Source organism: Anas platyrhynchos, chromosome 20 (genome assembly GCF_047663525.1).
Source record: "Anas platyrhynchos isolate ZD024472 breed Pekin duck chromosome 20, IASCAAS_PekinDuck_T2T, whole genome shotgun sequence".
NCBI classification, from domain to species: domain Eukaryota; kingdom Metazoa; phylum Chordata; class Aves; order Anseriformes; family Anatidae; genus Anas; species Anas platyrhynchos.
This window is the reverse complement of record NC_092606.1, coordinates 4,153,514-4,169,088: the sequence shown is the minus strand read 5'-3', so window position 1 is coordinate 4,169,088 and position 15,575 is coordinate 4,153,514. Positions and strand designations below refer to the sequence as shown.

General features: G+C 38.5%; 1 protein-coding gene across 1 annotated transcript in view; it reads left to right on the top strand.

The window, feature by feature from the left end:
- PIGL (phosphatidylinositol glycan anchor biosynthesis class L) overlaps nucleotides 1–15,575 on the top strand; it is a 60,437-nt gene that overhangs the window by 1,648 nt on the left and 43,214 nt on the right. Inside the window, exon 2 of the mRNA XM_038166009.2 lies at nucleotides 3,132–3,231. Coding sequence (XP_038021937.2) covers nucleotides 3,132–3,231 — 100 coding nt within the window. The remainder of the gene's footprint in view (nucleotides 1–3,131; nucleotides 3,232–15,575) is intronic.

The window sequence follows — 15,575 nt, the reverse complement described above, 5'->3', positions numbered from 1 at the left end:
TTTTGTGCCTGATGCAATGCTACTGTTCTGCATTTCATTATGATTACCTTGTTCAGTTTTTTGGGTATAGGAAGCAACCTCATCTTAAAAGATCTTTCAGACACATACTGCCATACTAGAATTCATAAGTCTGTGGTGAAAGCTAAAGATATTTTATGTTTGTTGTGTATCTTAGGCTACAAACATTTCCATCCCACAGTGACAGCAACTTATATTTGGGAAAAGGGACCTCTGTAGTTTGGAAAGCTTCAGTTTGTTCACTGCCAACTTTTGTTCTTTGTTCTCATACCTTTCTGTCGTAACAGACTATCGCGGTGAGAAGACCAAGATTAAGCTATTGATGAACTCTGATGGTGTAGTGACTTTACTGTATCCCTCCTATTCAAGATTTAGTGCAGAGCAGAGCAAACTTTCAGTTGTCTTTGCTGAGGTACAAAACTCCGTGGATCCTGTTTGACTTTTTCAGAGCAACGAAGAGATTATTGATGTGCAACCTTGCTATTGCAGTTTTCAGGACTAAAATGCTGCTGCAATTAGAAAACTTTCCGAAGAAGTATTGTGCTTCTGCTTATTTTATTCACATTCTCTTTTTTATTGTTCTTTACAGCACTCCCGATTCAGTGACATGAAACATTAAGTATGTTTGACACTGTCTTCTATTGCATGTCTTGCATGCCTTCGTAATGGAACTAGCAGCCCATATAGGAAAATGCATTCACTGAGCTAACAGCTTTTCTTGTGCCTCTTAATAGTCTTTGGGGTGATTCAGATGGTTCATCCTGTCATTGTTTGTATGATTGATGATGACAAGTGAGTTGATCAAAGACTCCGTAAATTGTGACACTGAAACACAATCATTACTTAGGGTCCGTTGTAATGTAGTTCTCAGATATCAATCAAAATGCCTTAGAAATGAATCAGAGTTACAGCCCTGTGAAAGAAAACAGTCTTCTCCACACTGAGTAATCTTTGATTGAACTAATAACTCCGTATAAATGTGCTTTGCTCTCTGTAGTAGCTGACTCTCTATTGTGAGTGCTCCATGGATGAGGTCCAGCAGCATCAGCTATTCAGCTGTTTTTGCTCTCAACAGCTCCCCATTTTTTCTTGTTAGCAACATGGAACCTTTGAGTTCAGGAAAAGTTAGGTATTTTGAGAACAGTAGTACCATTTGGGTAAAATATCCCGTGCAGTCTGTTACTACGCTGCATTGCAGCATAAGATATGTTATCTTAAAACACTAGTATCGTGAAAGTCCATGAAAGAAATCAGTCTAAAATAAGCCCTGCAGTACTCATAATTTATCCAGGGAAGGTGCACACTTAATTTAACTCTGCTCAGCTGGAATTTGTGATCCAAGCCGCATGCTGCAGACCAAGCTGATGTGTTCTACAGCAAACCCACAGATAATCATTGTAATAGTTTCCTAAAATCATTCACTCACAGTCTGCAAGAAGAGTTTTTGTTTGTTTGTTTGTTTTTCTGGTTTTCACCTCTGCATATTATACAAAGCTTGCTAGCGAGTGCTCAGACTGCAACACTGCTATAGAGAAATGCTAGATTTGGATGACTCATGCCCACAACAATAAAAAAAAAAGGTTCTAGTGTAATTCAAGACAGCTGACTACAGACTTGAATCATACGTTAATACTCTGCTGTATATTTCCTTTTTTTTTTTTTTACTTCAAAGTTAGAATTGGTTTAAAGTATTGGTTTGCACGGGGTAACATTCTGGAAGGGGCCATTGCAGCTCTGGCATGGACTTTGCATGGCTGCTACAAAGAAAAAGGAAGGTAATGTGAGGGCAGGATGAGGAGAATTCAAAGAAAAAGGAGGTTGTGTTTTAAGTGTTTCCCTACTAGTTGTTGGTTCAAGGATATTTATTATGTTGTAACTTTTCCAAAATGCTTTATCTCAATTAAGTTTACTGTCTTTTTTCTTTTTTTTTTTTTGGTTCTATAAGTTCTTTGCGATTGTAGTTTCTGCCAGAATTTCCTCTGCGAATGATGCAGATTTCTGAAAAATCTTTGTCTCAAAACAGAATTTTATGATGGAATTCCTTTCCTAAAGTCTTTTTAATTTCATCACCATTTTCTGTTGTGGTGTCTTAGTGTTACATGACAACATGCGTTTATTAGAAGTGGTCCAGGATATACTATAAACTTTAGTCACTTAAAGAACATACCTTGGGACAGTTCTTTTTCAAGGACTTTGGACTTGCTGTTCAACTTGGCTCTACAGGCCTGTGCTGTTAAGAGTACAGGAGGGAGTTCATGGCACCATTTCCAATGGTGAAGGAGGAGTGACTCTTTGGCCCTTCCTGAGAAGGTTAATTATTACTGATTTGTGAATTTACATGTCTTTAAAGTGGACTAAGGCCCAATAACCCCTTTCACAGAGACAACCTGGAAATTTGCCAGTGATAACAACTTTCAGTCACCTCACTAGAGAGGACGTTTCTCCCGTGTTTATGAAAAGATCTTGCTCAATTCTTTTGTACTATACTGGTGACTTGAGTTCAAATAATGTGTAAACAGTTAGTCCATATATACTCCGTCAGAAGATTCCTTATTTTGTCACAAAGTATAGTTAGTGTTTGGAATTCATCAAAAGAGCTATTAAATATTGCTAAAAAATTAACAATGCTTAGAAGAGGATTAGGCATGTACAAAAATAAAATAGAAAGCTCCAATTAAAATAAAATTGAAGAACTAGAAATTTTGATGTTTCAAGGAATAAAATACTACTAATCAAACGGGTGGTTGGAAGCAGTTGCCCAAGCAGATTATTCCAGAGTAGTTTTTTGGAAGATCTCCCATATCTTTAGCAGAAGCATGACTTTGGCCACTACCAGAAGGAAGATACTGGGCTCCTTGGACAACTGATCTGATTAAACATGGCAGCTTCTGATGCCTTTGCCAAACAAGCTCATGTGGTAAAGGTTGGCAGAAGTTTGCCTCAGCATTTTTGCCTGAATTGAGATGGGTTTTACTTAGGAAAACTTATGGAGTTTCTCCTCCACAATGATGCCGTTCCTGAAATGATGCCCTTTTATTTAATGTTATGCTCATACTTATTGCTTTGAGGTGACCTAAACTAAACTAGACGATGTTGCTGTTTGTTATTTTCAGGAAACTACTACAATCAAGGAGAGATTCGTAAGAAAGAACTGGAACAGAGTTGTTCTCTTCTGGGAATTCCTGCTTCCAATGTAACAGTTGTTGATCACAGGTAAGCAATTTTCATTTTATAGCATTAGCTGCAGTTTTTAAATAAGGGGTGAAGTTCACTTTAATGTTCCATGAAAGCTTACTGTATCATTCTATAAAGTTCTGAGTAGTCTCAAAAAAAAAAAAAAAAAAAAAAAAAAGACCGTATTATAAATTTTTGTTAACTCTTAACTTCAGGAAATCTAATTAATAGAGAAGACAATTCAAGTGTATAATGGGGATTGGTGTCCTTTAGGTAAACTGTGTTGATACAGCACTTTGATTAATGATAGCCGTAATTGTAGGGGTCTGGCAAGGTCTGTTTGGGCAGCATGATCACATTGTGTTACAGTTTTCACATTGTTATCAAAGACGCTTACAGAGAAGTCTTCTCTGAATTGCCAGTGGCTGAAAATAAAACTCTTCAGAGGATTGGCACTATCATTAGGTTGCACTTATCCTCTCACGTGATTATAATGTAGTTATAGATAGCTTATGCTTAAGTCTGAGTTCCATGATAAGATAACAGTATAAACAGATCTGCTGTCATGCTGACTGTAAAACAATACAGTGCCCTGTGTATTTTTGATAGCCACCACTCTAACAGAGCACTTTTTCAGAAGTACTCCTGTCCAGTCAAAGAAGTTACTATGGCAGCAGTAACTTCCGTGTGTGTGTGTTTTGGGGAGACACAACTCGTTCTTTCAATTGTAAACAGCTATCATAAAATCCATAAAGAACATTTTTGGTTATGAAGAAGTATCTTTAATAGAAACAGACTGATTTAAAGCCATGCCAACTAGAAAAGTCAGAGTTGAAAAAAATCTGGCTCCTGGCAGGCCTTTTTCCCATGAACATATTTTCCCTTGAGCTAAGGCAACAGAAACCACAGTCCAGAATACAAATCCTCTTGAGTTCTTTGCTTTTTTTAGCTTTAGGTTTCTCTCCAAGTTTTCAGCTCACTTAGGAAAACAGCATAGGAGTTGTTTTTCCTTTGGAATGAAAAGAGATGTTTCCGCTCACTTCTCATGAACTGGCTTTGGATAACTTCATGTTTTGTAGTGCAATCATATGACAATGCCCAGAACTTTTCTGGGGGAATAAGGAGAAGCTAAGCATAAAGTTTTCTAAATGAACTATCTTTTGAAATTTCCACAGTGCCCAGCAGCCTACTGGCCTTTCATCCTCTAATGCAACATGAGGTTGGTTAGTATGTGATGCAAGTTTCCCGATACTGCTCAATCACCCTCCAACGTACGCAGTCCACTGGGCTGCTTTTTGCAAGTAATACCAGAGAAATAGCTTGGATCATGCCTCCTTAGTACTTTCGTTGCTACTTTGATGCACATCTGTGAAAGCAGTGACCGATACGTAATTTCTACCAGTGGATGCAGTGCTTGAAAAGACAGATGCATGCCATTTCCCAGAGCTTTTGGACATGGGACTAGGATGTAAAATACTGTTTTGAAAAAGCAGTTTAGGTTTGAGGCCTTTATCTCAGATGTTAGATTGCTGTGAGATAACCATCAAATCATCTAACTTTGTTGTGTATTCACGGAGTCAACTGAAGTTCTTGCTGAATTTTGCTCAGAGCTTGTTTATACGGAGCACTTAAGTGTGTTTACAGTGCGTTATATGCTCTGCAATAGCTCATATTGTGGACACGCTTAATGAAAAAACAGCTGTGGATCAGGTGTTAGCAAAATGGTAGAAGATCAGGAATGATTTTGAGATAACACTGAGTTTTTGAAGTAGCTGTATTTTCCAGTGGTTTAGACAAAGCACTGGGACTCAAGGTTCTTTAAACTTACTCAAAGCTCCTGGTTTTCTTAAAGTCTGTAGCTTTCTATACCTCTGCTTTCCCTTCTCTAATTTACACAATATACAGAAATATTCACCAGTATGGCATGATGTGAAACTTGCTAAATTAATGTTGTCTACCACTAGATTTCCACAGAAATTGATGTCTAGGGAATATGGTTCAGAAGGCTGTTCCTCTTCAGCGTTTTGTCTTACATAGGCACTCTTTAAGATCAGACCCCTTTGTGTTTTTATTTTGTTCTCATCCTAACTCTGCAGAAGATAATGTTCTGTAAATGAAAAGAACTAGCACAATGCTTAAGGACTGTAGCTGGCATGCTGCCATCTAACATTTCTTATGCAAACACTGCATGCTTTACATTATCCAAGCTGCAGACTTGTATTTTGGTAAGGAAAGCCCAAAGGATTGCTAGGTCTGGATCTGCTCCAGCCATTGTAGTGTGGAGCTGAGTCATGCTGCTTCCTCTTTCTTTGCATAATCTACAAGTGAGTGAGTAGAATTTTCAAGATGTAAAAGGGGAAATCTGTCTGAAAGGCAAGGTGATTGACTTGCTCTGTAATCTCACTTGGCCAGGCAGGTATAAAATCAACATGACATTTTGAGTTGTGTGTGAACTTGTAAAGAGAAAGCTTCAGTCAGTCAATCTGTGATGCAACCTGTGTTAAAGACCAAAGCCTTATTAAGCAGTCCTTTGCCTTAAACAATGACTCTCTCAAGTATAGCCGGGATTCCTAGGTCAGGACTAGTTCAGTCTCCATCAGACAACTACTTTGCACTGATTCTTCAGTGTGTGTTTGATGTAGTTACTGTATTTGTTCCCTCACTTAAAGACAAGTAAAATCTGCACAAATATAATCGCAAACTGTACCCACATTTCAACCCTAAATAATGGAGGCCCACATGAATCTCCTGTAGAAAAGTCCTTTTGTTGTAGAGGGCATATCCAGGAACGTAAAAAGGATGTACTTGACCACGTAGCACGCAGTTATTGCAGATGAGCAGATTGACATGCAGACAGCCTGTTTTGGACTATTTTAGTTTAGAGCACTGGGCTCTTCCTACTTGTGAATAGTACAGCTCAGACACCACGCTTGCAGAGATGTCTCCTGAGCTGGCATGTAATTACCATAGCTCCAAAACTACACCAAATGAAGAGCTGATTTTGCAGGAGAAAAGTTTTACAGCCCACTTTCAGTTACCATTCCCACAGTAGGCTTAATAGTTGGAGCAACCCAGCTCAGAACTAGGACATGCTCTAGAATTAACTAATCTAGAATGTACAGAATTAATTTCTGGACTGCCACCATTATTTCTGTTGCTGGATGAGGGAAGAGTAGCAGGGAGTGAGGTTTGAAACTCATGTAAGAGAAAAGTCACTTTATTAATGATAGAAATGGCAGCGTAAACTCTGTGCTTTTGGCACATTTTGATCATTTTATGTGTTGCAAGAATAGACCTTCTTGTGGCTATAAAAATGAGAGATTGATGGCTTTATCTTATAGTGGCACGGTACTAACTTGCTTTTCACAGAAACTGCTATAGTTCTGCAGATCTCCAGTGAAGGTGAAGTGAATATAGCTAAAATATGAGAAGTAAATAATTCTAATTATTCTAATTAGAATGATAATTCTATTACAAACACAAAGACTAAATCAACTGGCAAATATGATACCGTATGTCTAAAATAGTAGCCAGCTCCAGTGCTGGACATTTCTGTGGTTGCAGAAGGATCCAATTTAAAAAGCATTTGACTGCACCGCAAACAAAAAAGGGACAGCTAAGTTTTGCCAAACGTTCTGTTGTTCTTTCGGCATGTTTTAGACTTTGCTGCCAGCTGTGGTTTAAAGTTTAAATTGCTCTGGTAATACAGGAGCAAATGATCTGCGTGAAGGACATGAGTATTTGTTGAACAGAGCAGAACTCCTTCCATCTTTAGAAGAACAAGTCTGAGTAAGTGATCTTACTGTGAGATGTGGGGCAAAGGCAAGGTTCAACTTAGCAAGAAGAGAGCTTCCACAAGTAAAAAGCAAGTCCTCAGTTATGTTAAAACACAGATGCTTTGTCTTCCTTTCTTTTACTTTAGAATATGCAGGAAAGAATGCTTCAGTAACTAAGTGAGGATAAAAATGTTTACATAAGGGCTGATTTGGGTGCTGTTCTTTGATGTGGCACTCCTGCATGCTTTCGTGGTTGTTGTTCTGCCTGATCTTGAGAACACAGTGAAATGAAGATGCTGTAGTCTCCAAACCCAGTTATTAGGTCACAAGTCATTGCAGTGGTTTTGGACTTGAAAGTCTGTTTTGTAGGGAGTTTGCTTCTAGTTGAGAAAGCCAGAGCAGATGAGATTGGAGGAAAAAAAAAAATCACACGACTTGATGAACAATTACATGAACAATTATAATTGAGATTATATGGTTGCATCAAAAAAGTTCCTTTGAACATTTTGTTAAAATCCAACCCAAGGAGAGGCTGGACATTTTCCAGTTTGACTGAGGTCTCTTTGTTGATTTCCAGTACTCAGCATTTTGCAGGTGATGTTCAGTGCCTTAGATATCATGCCCTTCCTTTAATGTCTCAATGGGCAGCTTCCTCTGCTCACATCCTGAAAATGCTGTCTTTGGTAAATGGAATTTTAAGGACTTTGAGAACTACAGTTTGAATTACTGTAATCTAAGCAAGCTTTTTTTTTTTTTTTCCCTAAACAGTCACAAAGAGCAGTTGTGCATAATCCCCTGCTCAAGTCAGTTGTCTATTACAAAGGGTTTTGATCTGTGAGTCAAAATGCAATTTAGACCTTCTAGATCCAGTATGACAGTATGTGTCTTGCTTTTACCTTCCTAACAAGGATACTAATATGGGATTTTGAAACTGGATTTCTTTGTAAGCTCTTGTTCACAAGTAAATCTTGATTCATCCTAACAAACTCTTGCTAATCACAGACATATCTCTTTTGTAGCCCACACCCACTGACTGCTAAATTTTAATGTTATCAGTTACATGGTTCACAGGTCAGACTGCCTTTCTAAATTCATTTCTTTTCTAGGGTAGGCTCACAGATAACAGAGTGTAAGGAGAAGTAATAGAACACAGAAATCCATTATCATTTAGCCCAGTCAGTAGTACTTAGAGTTTTCCAAGACCTTTGCAAAATACTACTGAGAAAGTTTTTGCCTTGCCATGAAAATTTCAACTCTGAAAACAGAAACAAACCTGCCTTTAATGCACTCTTTGCTATAATCTCCTAGTACGTTTGTTTTCTGTGCATACAAACTACCAAGTACCTCTGAAAGTCCAGTAAATTCACGGTCACTGATTCTGTGTCTGTACTTAGTACAATAACAACATAAAGGAAGAATTGGTTATTTGACAGCCCTAAGTGTATGTCAACTACTGGACTTTTGTATAATACCTGTTATTTTGGTAAAGCTGTAGGTTCTCCAAAGATAACAAAAGTACTGTGAGCACAAACATCATCTATATGATAGATATTAGTTCAGTGATGGCAGCACTGGGGCTGGCAGTGTAGAAAGGTGGCCTATCAGGAGTAATTTTATAGCATTAGCTTTTCATGAGCTGTTAAAGTTCGTGAAATACAACAATTTTGATACATATCTGTAGGTAATTAATCTGAATAGATGCTCCTTCACTAGCAAGCTCTCTCTCCTGCTATATGGAAAACATTAGCATCTAATTGATCTAATATGAAGAGTTAGTTAAGCTCCCATTAATGCTAGGCACATCTGCCAATGCTCTGGCTGTCTTCCAGTCTGTAATGTTACATGTAAACAGGAGATGTTTTATAAGTTGTTTTCACTTTCTGAAAAGAACAAGTGAAAAGAAAGCCAAAAATATTCTTTTTTTTTTTTTTTTTTTTCTAATATCTGTTTTGGGTTAATGGAAAGATAAGTATCAGAAATTTTGCTGCAGCTTCTGAACCTTCTGTGCACGTTTGTACCGGACAGAAAGTAAAACTGACCATTTGTATCTTTAATATGACAGAAAATATTTGGCCTGTGTTTGCGTTGCAAAGAAAATAATAGCTGGGATTTGTGTAAACTAGAAAATTTTCCACTCACGGCACAAAGACTTACTGCAAGTAATGTTAGATCTATTTCTGAGTTTCCATGGAAATTGCATTGCATACACTTTTTATTATTATTATTTCACTTAAGTCCAAAAGGGCTCTAGTTAGACAATGCTCTGGAGGGAGGACATTTTCCCATGCAGATTCACAGGCTGACTGCAAGTTTTTATGAGACAGCAAAGAAACTATTTTTTATTATTTTTTAATATAATTATTCTTTGTTGGTGGTCTTTTTTTTTATTTTTCCATGCAAGGTAAACAGGCTTATACTGTACTTCCTCATGTTTAACTTGCAACAAACTTCCTTCCCCAAGCTCCCCGTGTCAGAGAAGTGTCTGTAAGGTCATGGGAAAAATATATCCTTAAATAAATAATGTATGTATCTGCCTGTGACAATAAAAAAGATATAAAAACAGTTGGACCCTTCGGAGAATGAAATATATAATTTGGATTAAAATTCAAAAACATGAATATAGACAGTTAAGGAGTATGTCCAATCGATCCAGTTTGGTTTTGCTGTACTTAGGATGTTCTTTCATGGTTTTATGGATTTGAATGCAACATGCTGAGTGCATGAGAGCTGAATATGTAAGCTGTATAGTGAGAGTACGTACTGCAATTACGAAAGCTTGCCTGAAAACTGAGGGCACCAGGAGAAGTTCAACAACAAAATCGTGGCCTCTAAGTCTGGTGGGGAAAGCATCAGTGATTTCATACCAGTTTCTGACTCACTCATTTGCAGACCTCTGTCATTTTGCTGAATGTATCTGAGATTTTTCTTTTAAATTTATTTATTTTACTTATGTGTTTCTAATCAGAAAGTTTATATTATTCCCTGATGTTTCTTCTTTCCCTGTTCTTGTATGTTGTGCTTTGGGACTAGTGTTTAATAGCTTTTATTCTGCTACAGTAATTGTGGTAATTAGTTGCACTTTGTCTTCCTATGTTCCTCCTGGTATTATACTTTGACATTTTATTTTATTGCTAATTCTAAAGCACTGAGTTATGTGCTGATTACAATTGCTACAGTGCAATTTTTCTAGTAGAGCTGCATATTTCATTAGTGAGTGACGGGATTCCCTTGGTCTTATCTATCTCAGCCACGCTGTAAGGTTCTTAATTTTTTTTGCAGTTTTCTCTGATTAAGAATGACGTCAGGGGGAACAGAAAATCTTAGATGAAAACTGGTTGCATGTTCAGTGTGTATTACAGTGAAATCAATCTGTATTTTCTGAATCAAACATACCCAGAATCATCCTGAACACAAATGCTATTTACTGATATTTTAGGTCATCTTTATGCATCTTTATGGCACTTTATGCAAAGGCTTATATCAAAATCTGCTTTCAGGCTTCTGCTATTATAACCATTGCTCTATGCAATAATTTAAGAGGAAATTCTTCTGGGGATTGAAATTCTGGAATTGAATTCTGGAAATTCTTCTGTCTGCCCTCTAGGAAAGCTGCTTTCTGAAACAAAAGCTTGTATTGCAGTAAGTAGGTTTAGCTATTTTGATGTAAGAAAGCCATTTTCCTCACTAAGGAAATTTGCCCTTTTTGCTTCCCGGAGGCTTCTGTGAATCAGGTCCTTTCTCAGCGTTCTAGCATAACTAACTTTCATGCTGTACATAAAGGGGGAAGGGTTTGTGGTGAAAGGGGAAATGATCTTTTCAGTGCTAAAGGGACGTGTCCCCCAGATTACCTCTGTAGAGCAGTGAGTAGTCCCTCTCCAAGGGCTCTGAATAAATGCTGGGGGAAGTGAAGAAGTACTGATTAGGAACAATGTGTCTCTACAGAAATCTAATCAAAATACATGGAGATCAAAAACTATTGAGATTCATACTTTTAATGCTGAAGATTATTTTAGCAGAATAAAAACTTCAGTACTTACCCCAAAACATGAAATATGAGAATAGGGATCCCAGCCATCCCACTAAGCTGATGCAAGTTGGATTTAACTCAAAAACCATCAGAACTGGTACACTGATAGTAAGAAAATAAAATAAATTAGGCTGTGTATAATGACAGTGTTTCAGAAGCCCGGCAGAACTGACTAGGGCTGAAGACAGGGAAATGCACTAGGATGGGACAATCCACTAGAAATCATTTTTTTGTTCTCACCTATTTTCTACTTTCAGAAATGCCTTTTACTATTCTCTCATTCATGGCTTTTAGAAGTGCTCCACAGATTTTAAAGACAGGCATCTTCTTTGGAGCACAGATAACGTCAGTGACCCATTCTGCATTTGCTGGTGACCCATTCTGCATTTGCTGGTGGTTCACATCCTGAGCTGATGTCTCCGGCTAGCACAGATGTGCTGACTGGAGCAGTTTTATAACTAGACTACTTGTGTCCATGCAGGAAGAAGTGTCTTTGAGTTTTCTGGTTTCCAGTATAAGCTATAAGGTTTTCAGATTAAAATATTTGGAGTAGAATTTCTTCATGATGCTAGTAAACTACCAATTTAGAATGATACAGCCGTAAGATTATTATTTTTTAACAGTTATGCCCAAGTGTTGCCTTTTAAGCATGACAAAGTATAACAACCTAATTATTTTGCCAGTGGAACAATGCAGCGTGTTTTGATAACAGACACTCTGGGGGACTAATGCAGAATGACAGGCGTTTCCTCCCTGCCCCTGGAAGGTTCGCTGCTTTGATAATCCATACTGCGATGCCCAGCAGCATCTCTACTAGTCGCTCATTTTAACCTATAGCTGCAAATGCCTTGCTGGCATTTATAGGCAGCTGGAGTCTTTTATCAGAGAAGATAAAATGGTTAACTTTTTTCCTTAAAGAGTAGCAATTACACCAAGTAGTCACAGTAAGTTAATCAAAGGGAGGAACAAGCAAAAAATTCTAGCACGGATTCAATTTAAGCTTTTGAATCTCTGCATTCCACCCAGCTTACTCAGGGAAAATGTATTCCGATTTATACTGGGAACACTCTTAAAAGCCTTCTTACAATAATGGACTGGGCGTTAACGCCTTGTTCACAAGAATTGTGTGGTTTCTTTCTGTGTTCTTATAATCTTAATTTAATTGTAGCTAAAGTAAAAAATGCTGAGTGCCTCAGTTAAAACAGGGCTGTGAGATCTGAGGCTATGACATAGTTTGGAAATATTCAGTTGCATTTGCAATGGACGTGCATTTTCTGCCTGACAGGTAGTTACTGTGCAGGAAAACAGAGGAAGGGGATTTTCAGTCTCTCTTGGTCAAACCTTCCCTTTGGGATTCAGTCTCGTGAAGGGCAATTCCCTCAATTCCTGTTTTTCCTAAAGGCCAGTGCCCTGGGTGTACTAAGTAGCACTTACAGCTAGTGTGTTTGTGTTCACACTTTAATTGGAGGTAATTGCAGTAACTTTCCTGGAATTGCCTTGGTTCCTGGTAGACAAGAAGCTTCAGCGTGTCCAAGGGCTTTATGACATTAAAAACAGTTGGTTTATTCCCATACCCTTCATCTAACTTTGCTAGTTCAGACAGTCCCTAGAAAAATTATGGAATAATCAATATCTGGGCCTTGGGAGTGAGGCCTTTTATTAGGCTGGTTAAGCACAGAATGTTTCCAATTACAAGGCATAGTGTCGAAGGCTGTTGGGCCACTTTAGAGGCCACGATATGCTGTCTTGCTGAATGCCAGCAATATAATCCTCGTTTCTTCACTTCAGTTTCAAAATTCCCATTGAAGTCAGAGGACATCTCCTACGCTGGCAGCTAGTGAAAGAACTTGGGAAGTAGTACATACAGTGCCTGAGGGATGGGTGGGAAGCATCCCCTCCTATGCCAGGCTCAAAGGGTTGAGTTGATGTGCTGCAGAAGGGCATCCTCAATACTGGGGCCTAAGGGACAGGATTTGGCATAAAGGAAATTCCTGAGAAGTTACTCCCTCCTTCCCCACTTAAAAATTTCAGGGCATTTAGTGCGACCTTTCTGTTGTTTTTTTTTTTGTTTGTTTGTTTGTTTGTTTTTAACTTAAAGAGACACAGTCAGGACAGAAAAAAAGATTTTATTTGTGGATGTTGCTTCTGGGTAATAAAGCAAAATTGGTATTCCTATGAAAAATAAAAGACTTTAATCAAGATGAAAGTGAGCAATGCTTAGACAGCAGACACTGTAAAGACTCAGTGGAATTTTTGTGAGGATGCTTCTGTTTGTGTAGACTTAAAAAATTCTGTTTTTTATGCAACATTTGTTTTGGGTCTACATCAACTCAATTCTTCTGCATAGGTAGTAGAAAGGGAGCTGTAGAAACTTGAACTGGTTTCCTTCTTTCCTGAGAGCCACCTTCTGGTCCCATCAAAATCAGTAGGAGTTGGCCATTGACTTCAGTAGGACCAGAAATTGGCACTGAAACAGTCAACAAAAGAAGACAAAGACGTCTTTAAAAAAATGTTAGTATGGGGAAAGTTGGAAAGGCAATTGTACAATGGATGTTGTGTAAAATATGGTTTCTCTTAATGACCTTCCAGTTCAGATTGGCTCTGTTTACATACAAATCAAAAGCTGGTTTGTCTAACTGCCAACACAGCAAAACTCAGTCTGGGATCTGAATATCCAGCTGTGTCTTTTGCCTCTGACATCCTCCCAGTAATAAAAGTTGTGTGTCTGGGATTTGGCTAGGATTGCAGATGATGTGTGAGCCAGAATTGAATTCAGCCTGCTCTTCCTTTGCAAGACAATAGAAATTAAAACTTGTTTGTGTCAATAAAATAAGCATATACAACTCATAACCCTCAGGGACCAGATATGATGAATAAAGATGCTCTTTTTCCATCACCACATTCCTAACCCTGACCGATGTTAATAATGACTCAATGAGAACTCGGAATTTTGCCTTCCTCATTTTAAAAGTTGGAACAGAAACTTGTATGGTGTTTACTTGTGAAAATGCAGCAGCCAGAGAACAGACATAATTGCAACAACCTTTGCAGAGCTGTTTAATCCAGGTTCTCTGTTCTGTACTTTTAAACTACGCAGTGCACCATGTGAAGCGCTGGCTGTGCTCTGCAAGCCATTCTCATAAGAGCTTCCCTGCAGCCTGACAAAGTGAGAGAGACAGCAACTTCACAGGTGGAAAGGCACTGCTAGCATGCCTGGTAGTTACCACTTTCCAGTCTTTTCTTCAACGGCATGCTAGTAAATGAGGCTGTTTTCTTGATTTCTAAAGCAGAGGCTCACAGACTTTGCCTTACAGAGAGTCCTGTTTGGAAGCTTGTCAGGAACTCAGCTGCTGCGCCTTTTGTGGAATAGATGCCAATGGAGCATGTGGTGATGGAGGGGTTTCAGGTCCTGGGGTGTCATGTGCTGTTTGGATGTTGGCGAAGCTATCTCATGTCGTAAAGGAGCAAGGCGTGATGAAACTGTACTTACTGCAGGGTTTCCTTGCTCATAATGATGATGAAAGCTCTGGCTGCAGTACAGAGAGAGCTCTGTTAGCAATTTCACTTGCAGGTTGCACTTTGCCACCTCGTTGTAAGACTGCTTGTAAAGCTATTTAGCAGTTGAGCATAGCATTTTTATCTCTGTTCTTTCTTTAATAAAAGCCAATTTGACAGATGATTGAAAGCTCCAGTTGACCATTTCAGTGTGAAGTAGTAAAGGTGTTCACAGCACTCTAGAATCTGAGGCTCCCCAAACACTTCTGGCTGACCGCTGCTTTGTGGCAGCGTGATCCAGAGCTGCCTTTTGAAGCATCCTACCAGAGAATTCCCATCTGTATTTTCTTGGCCAAGTTTGTTGTGATATGCCCAGTTATTTTTGCATTCTGTGTCCATTCTGAAGTTCCCCCAGGCATCTCTTTAAATGAAGCATTGCATCACTGAGGAAGTGAAGCCATTAAAAGTGAATGCTTTCGCCAAACACTTGGAGCAAATTCAGTCAGCTCTCATCTACCAGAATGGACTTGTAAGTTGACAGTGCAAAATTTGGGAAGAACAATAGTCCTTTCTTGAGAGGTTTGATGGAGCAGCTTTTGAAAAAGCTCAGCTGTGCTGTTATTGTTTTGCCACATCATGAATGAAGGTTTTATCTTTGCATAGAGAGAATGTAGAAGGGTTACCAAGCAGTGCTTAGAGCATGGCATTTCACACTACAAAATCCTTTTGAAGGAAGAGAAATTTTAAGTTGTGTGTCTCACTTTCACCCTCTAATAACCCTACCTTTTTACAGAGATGTGGGGGTGGACCAGTTATTGTTTATATACTATTTTAACAGTGTCAAATGCTGTATGTGTGTTAAAGCTCATTATTAGAGTTTTCCTTTCTAGCCAAAGGGTTAATTTATTTTGCCAAAGAAGGAGATCAGATTTAGGTTTGGAATGGGAGGAGGGAGACAGAGGATTTTGTTCTGCAGGAAACTAGGTCAGCAGGTTTTTATTATCGTGCTCGACAGCCCAATGTGGTTTGCATTTAGGAATGAACTCAGTTGACATTGTGTATGGTTGATTTCCTCTTCCCAGAAA